This window comes from Aptenodytes forsteri, unplaced genomic scaffold, assembly GCF_000699145.1.
Source record: "Aptenodytes forsteri isolate BGI_AS27 unplaced genomic scaffold, ASM69914v1 Scaffold256, whole genome shotgun sequence".
In the NCBI taxonomy this organism is placed as follows: domain Eukaryota; kingdom Metazoa; phylum Chordata; class Aves; order Sphenisciformes; family Spheniscidae; genus Aptenodytes; species Aptenodytes forsteri.
In genome coordinates, this window is record NW_008795021.1 from 4,361,757 (window position 1) to 4,368,697 (window position 6,941).

General features: G+C 38.0%; 1 protein-coding gene across 1 annotated transcript in view; it reads right to left on the reverse strand.

Annotated features, from left to right (window-relative positions):
* The window catches only part of ADGRB3 (adhesion G protein-coupled receptor B3), a 293,354-nt gene extending 287,004 nt beyond the window's left edge, over window positions 1–6,350 (reverse strand). Inside the window, exons 1-2 of the mRNA XM_009275805.2 lie at window positions 6,008–6,350; window positions 4,963–5,127 (exon numbers count right to left, since the gene is read on the reverse strand). Coding sequence (XP_009274080.1) covers window positions 4,963–5,127; window positions 6,008–6,350 — 508 coding nt within the window. The remainder of the gene's footprint in view (window positions 1–4,962; window positions 5,128–6,007) is intronic.
* Between the last annotated feature and the right edge of the window lie 591 nt (window positions 6,351–6,941).

Genomic DNA, 6,941 nt, shown 5'->3' on the forward strand with positions numbered 1-6,941 from the left:
GTGGTTTAACCTCAGCCAGCAACTGAGCACCACACAGCCGCTTGCTCACTTCCCCTCCCCCAGTGGGATGGGGGAGAGAATTGCAAGAGTAAAAGTGAGAAAACTCGTGGGTTGAGAAAAGAACAGTTTAATAATTGAAATAAAATAAAGTAAAATAGTAATAACAACAACAACAACAACAACAACAATAATAATAATAAAAAGACTATACAAAGCAAGTGACGCACAATGCAATTGCTCACCACCTGCTGACCGATGCCCAGCCAGTCTCTGAGCAGTGATCACCGCCCCCCGGCCAACTCCCCTCAGTTTATATACTGAGCATGACGTCATATGGTATGGAATATCCCTTTGGCCAGTTTGGGTCAGCTGTCCTGGCTGTGCCCCCTCCCAGCTTCTTGTGCACCTGGCAGAGCATGGGAAGCTGAAGAGTCCTTGACTTAGTATAAGCACTACTTAGCAACAACTAAAACATCAGTGTGTTATCAACATCATTCTCATCCTAAATCCAAAACTCAGCACTGTACCAGTTACTAGGAAGAAAATTAACTCTATCCCAGCTGAAACTAGGACACCAGTTCTTCCCAAAGCTAAAGTATATCTGGCAGAGCTTACTAATCAGGCACCCACCCACATTATAGCATCTGTGAGGCTCCAACCCATGTTGCCCATGGAGACATAACAGTCACGCTGGAGTTGTATTATATCTGAGTTAAAAAGCCTTGCTGGCCATGCTGGCTCTGCTCAGGACCATTTGAAGTATTTCTGTAACTATGGCACAATTAATTCATAACACATCCACAGATAAATGTGAATTAGCTGTACAAAATCATAGAGAATTGCTAAAATTTAGAAGCAAACAGCAAATACTGAGGTAAATTTACTAAAATTGGTAAATAAAAACCAGATCTCTCTTTCACTGATGATGTGATTCAGCAATATCTTCCCACACAGAGCATGTACTCAAATTTACCACGTTATACCCCCATAATGATAGGCCTGAATTCATCCCACCTAAGCACAAACACTCAGCAAAGTCAGTGGTCTAGAAGCACAGTCTTTTTCTGACATTACTGGTGAGAGGACATGGGTGTCCAAGAGGCAATCAACACACCTGCGATCTGAGGAAGCTCTGTACAACACACAGACAAAGCAAGAGACACACACAACCTCACAGAGCTTATGATCTACCTAGGCAGCTAACAAATACGGGAAAGGGTAATGAAAGGGTGAAGCAAGTTAGCCAACACCACACAGTAGTTCACAAATGAAGCTAGAATTACAGTTCCTCTCTTGAATCCTAATTCAGCGCCACAGGCAAAATTATCTTAAACAAAGGCAACAGAAAAGAGCTTTTGAACATCTTGTAGAATAGTGTTATAATCAGAGACAAAACAAACCCCAAAGGTTTAATTTTATTTTTTAGTTGTTGACAATTATTTGAATCTTCCTCCTTCTCATATTGTATCTTACGTAGCTAGTATCGCCTCTGAAGAAACCTTCTACCTTCAATAGGAAATCATTAGCTAGTCTTCGGCAGCAGTTGTGCACTTATCTTATTAACAAACAAGGTAGTCTGTCATTGTTTTCAGTAATATTTTGGTCAAAACAACTCCTATATTACATTTTCTACCACTGACAATAGGCTTATGAGAAAAATATTGAGGAAATGTTTTGAGTAAAATCTGGGTAAAGCATAAATATTAGAACATGTATAGAATTATTTTTGAATTAACTGTTATGGAATTAAGTATTTCTGGAAACCAATACTACCTTATTGGAACCTAAGATATTCTTAAAACTGTTATAAGAACATGGTCTTATTTTTATAAGAATAAATTTACAGAAGTCTTCTCTCCTGAATAATACTGTACTTTGTTATCAGTTCTCATGTCTCTTCGTTTTTACTGACAAATTTGATGGGATTTACCTTATTTGTCTTACACATTTCTCGAAAAAGTTTCTGATCAGCTTGCCATGTAACTCCTTATCAGTCATGGGTTGCAATTTCTTTTGTTACCTAGCTGTCTGCTTTATTCCTATGGGACAGAGGAATTGTTTGTTCATCCTGTGTAAGTTTTCCACAGTGGTTCATGCGTGACTAGCTGCTTAGCAAATCTAGAAGATTTTTTCCTTTCTCTGATTTGTTCAGAGCTGAAGCTGTCCTTCACAAAAGGATACTTTGAGTGCAGAGTACTAAATCCTTAACATTGCTGACCTTCTAGGAGTGCAATCTAACTGTAGGCATTTGGGATAGAACAAAGGAGCAATGATTGAAACCAAAATATCTTCAGATCTTTGTTTTTCATTCCCAGAATATTACACAATGGAAAGAAACAACCACAGTTTTAGAATTTATAATTGTGAATAGCATTAAATCACAAAGAATGATACTCAACATTTGTCCAGAAACCAAGCTGTTTGAGAAACCAACTTTCAGATAATAGTTCTGAGCCTGCCTTTCTTAGTGCTGCTAATATTCAGCTTCTAGGAGTGTCTGATGTAATTCAGTCCCTGCCCAAACCATTTGAAGAGAATCACTGATCGACTATGAAGAAAATCTTGTATAATGTTCAGATAATGCAGAACTCAAACTACAAAGAGTCCAGTTAAGATTTTCAGTCAGTCAAGTGAACAGCTCTGTTTGCGAAGTATCTTATTAACAGCAGCCAGCATAATAGAAAAAGGTTTTATTGTCCTTTTGCTTCCACAGCTTAAAGTCAGATATAATTTAACTTTCTGTAAGTCTATAGACCTCTGTGTGATACAAACAGGTGCAGCTTCATCCACTTTACAAATACGTTATGCAGACCTACAGAGCTGAGGATCTAGTCTTACGCTAATGGCAAAGCAATGCTAATATAAGAAAAAATTAACATTTTAGTCTCTTATGTTTCTCAATTACTTACACAGAAAAAGAAACCACTGAGACAAAAATAACTTTTCTGAACTATTTTAGGGCTATGGAAGAAAAGCATACAAATCATGAAATTTGCTTATACTTTGAACTATCATCTCTGTATAGTACTTTTCAATTTTGCTCGGTGTTTTTAAAATGTAAATCTGTATATCATTTTATAAAATTTTGGTAAATTATACTCTGTCTACATTTAAATCTGAGACGCTTTAGTAAATGTCAGTCTAGAAAGAGATAAATTAAATCTGTTATTCATGTATAATCTTCTGCACAAGTATAGCTTGATAAAAGGTGCTTTAGGTTATGGTTTCCATAAGCATACTGATTCTAATCTGGAATTAATCAAGTAAATAAGTAAATTTACCAAATGGCAAATAAAGCTCTGTGAGCATTAGACTTGTAAATACATCTGTAAAATACTTTATTAACAGCAGGTGGCAACCTTTGAAAATTGGACTGCAGCAGCACGGTTTTACTTTTAAATATACAAATGCAAATTATTTCAAGAATGGTTTTATAAGTGGAAGCTGGTTGATCTGAATGTCTGCTTATTGAGAAGATCCACATTAACCTTCTCTTAGTGCTATACTTTTATAGAGGAAGTCTGCATTAACTATGAAAATTATAATTTGTTTAGGAATCCAATACAAATACTGTTTTGTACTGCTTTTCAAATAGTAAATGTTTTATTTAAATTAAAGAGATCATTTGAGAAGTAAGTTAAATTTGGTTATCTTCTCCAGTATAGTATTATAACTTTATAACTACAAATAGTCCCTTTGTTGTTCTTCGAATGCAGTGAGATTCATTGTTCTACAGTACTGCAAATACCTTGAAAACTGTTCTTTGATGGCTGTCAAGGGATAAACATGCTGCCTATGAAAATGTGGGCTTGATAACATAAAATGCACATCTGATATATTTCCCATTTCCTGACCCAAAGCATCCCTGCCATTTAAGTCCTTTCTCTGACTAGCAGAGAACATAGCCATCGAAATGTCCAGAAGTCAAAGTGATTGCTAGATTGATTTTTGCTGCTTCCTGGCTTGCAGTTCAGAACACACAATTTCCCAAGTGAATGGCTAAGACATCCTACACTAATTACACCTTATTTTGTTATCTTACACCTATCCAACAATGCATTCTTTTCCTTTAGGACAATGTGTCTTTACAGATAAATATGATCAGATTCATCAGCTGTTCTTGTTTACTCATCACTTTTGAAGAAGTTCAAAAATACACTTTTACTAGCTTTCAGTGGGAAAGACAAATTTGTTGGGAGGGCAAAGTAAAAAGTGCTGCAAAGAAATATATTTAAACATTATATTACAGGAAAGAAGTGCCTTTTTCATTTTAAATTACTTTCCTTTTTATAAAATGTTGCTCATGTATTCATTTGTTCTATACAGTACAATAATGTTCACTTTTCCCCTTATCTTTACTGCACTGAAATTTACCCCAAATGTATTACAAAGACATCTCTTGTACACTGGATAAAAGGAATTCCATGATTTACAAAACTAACCCTGATATTTTGAGAAACAGTGCATTTGGAGAGAATTTCTGTAGCAACAAAATATTTTTCTGATAACTTTCTATACTATGGTATTTTGATTTATTTAAAATATGCCCTTATCTTTACTGCACTGAAATTTACCCCAAATGTATTACAAAGACATCTCTTGTACACTGGATAAAAGGAATTCCATGATTTACAAAACTAACCCTGATATTTTGAGAAACAGTGCATTTGGAGAGAATTTCTGTAGCAACAAAATATTTTTCTGATAACTTTCTATACTATGGTATTTTGATTTATTTAAAATATGATGCATTGCTCATACATCCAATAGGGCTAGTTTACACCTAGCTACATAAACACAATCCTACTGAGAAAAACAGCAGTGACTTGTCTAAAGCAAGGCCAGATATGTCTCTTTATGGCTATTGCTCTATGGACATTGATCTTGTCTCTCCTAAAGACAACCATTAAAGTAAGCCATACTGTAGTATAGATAATAACAATGATTATATTTGCATCTCACCGGGACACCTCTGTTCACTGCATCTTCTAACTTCCTCTCCGGTTCCTTCACACTGTTGCCCAGTCACGGCAGCACCTTGACAGATCCTTATCCGTCTCTCCCAGCCACCGTCGCAGGATTTGGAACAGCCACTCCAGTGGCCCCACTGGTTCCACTGGCCATTTGCTGTTTGGAGAAATATAGTTGCAGCGATGACATAATGACAGTCATAAAGGAGGATATTCTTTACTCGGCTAAGAGAAGAAACCCCCCCCGATATAAACAACAGTGACAGAAGTGGTAGATGTAGGCACAAGGAACATGGGGAAGTCTCTACTTGACTCCTAAATATGGGATTGTTGTCTAAATGACTTTCATCTTGAGATAAAATGAAAAGAATTGGTGCACATTAACCTACACTTAGACTGCAAAACAGACATTGTCCCTTTTGTATATTTTATTCTATGTACTTGTATATGCTGTTGTATCGTAATGATACACATTTACAACATGCATAGCTACCCTTTAAAAATCTAAATAAAAACATTTTTGCATATGATATTTTAGGAACTTGATTTTTACATGCTCTGACAGTACAAATGAGGCTTAAAAGTAGGTATAAATGTAATTTACCCGCCCTGGAAGGCTGCTTTTATACTTCCAAAGGATCATGACGTAGTCTCAGTGTAAAAGGGAACCAGTTCATACTTCTTTACTTTCTAGGTTCACGAGACACTTTATCAAGTTTTTTAGGCCTCAAACATATCTTTCTAAAACTGCTGAATATCCTTTAAATGGTGATAAAACCAAAAAGCTGATATGCAGCCCATCATGCAGTGTTTCTGGAGGTATTCTTTAGCTTTTTATCTCCAGGTGGCTCATCAAATAAAAGAGCAGCTGGAGGCGGCTGCTCTGCCCCTTTGCAGCCAGCTGAGGCTTGTGGTGGCCCGCGAGTCTGCCGGCGTACCCCCGGTTCCCCTCTCAGAGCTACCGGCAAGACCGGCCCCTGAGTCTCTCCCGAGCAGGAGAGGCAGAGCTGCAGCTCCCCACGCCAGTTGGTACTCACCGGTGCACTCGGGGTTGTAGCACTCCCGGCTCTCCGCCCAGGGCCCTCTGCACTCGGAGCCGCCGTGGGCCGCCGCCGTGCACTGCCGGCTCCGCTGCTGGGTGCCGTTGGAGCAGGTCACCGAGCACTGGCTCCACGAGCTCCACTCCTGCCACTGTCCGTCGACTGTCGCGGCAGGCACAAAAGAGATGGACACAGCAGAGTTACCACCTAAGCCGGGCAGGGCCTTGCGGCTTCCTTCTAGGTTAGGGGGTTTCAGTTTAGGCCTGAATGCAGCCCCTTGGAATGGGCATAGCCTGAAGGTGCTTGACTTCTTACAGCAATCAAATACAGAAACTGCCATTATGAGCTACTTTAAAAAAAATTAAAACTGTTTTTCCTTTTTCTTCAAGTAAAGAATGTTTCATCTCCTCTAATTGTACACTGATATAACAAAGGATAAATTATGATTTTGCTCACATACCATACAGTTTGAAAGGCCTTATTAAAAACAAGGCCTTATTAAAAGACTGGTCTTGCCTTTTTAGGCAGAAGTGGGGGCCAATTTTGTATTGTGTAAACCCCGAGCCCTTCAAAGTGATTTATTACAGCTGTGGTGATCACTCAGATGGGTCAGCTTATAAGATTATTGGTCTGGACTGTGAAATTAGGTCTCTTTAGTTGAATAGGAAAAGGAAAACAGGAGTTACCACTTTGCCTGATGTACAGTCTCTGTTCTCTATACTTATTATGCTGAATATACCTTTATCATTCATCCTCCCTGTAAGGCAAATGATCCCTGTTCTTCAACATTCTTTTGGGATAAAATGTAGGAGGACAGAAATGGCCTGCCTTCCTCCTCAGGTATGCTTCTGTGTTTGCATATTGCATAATCTTCTTTCTGAATTTGTCAAGTTGCATTTTTAAACAATATAGATGTCTTTCTGAATTGTCA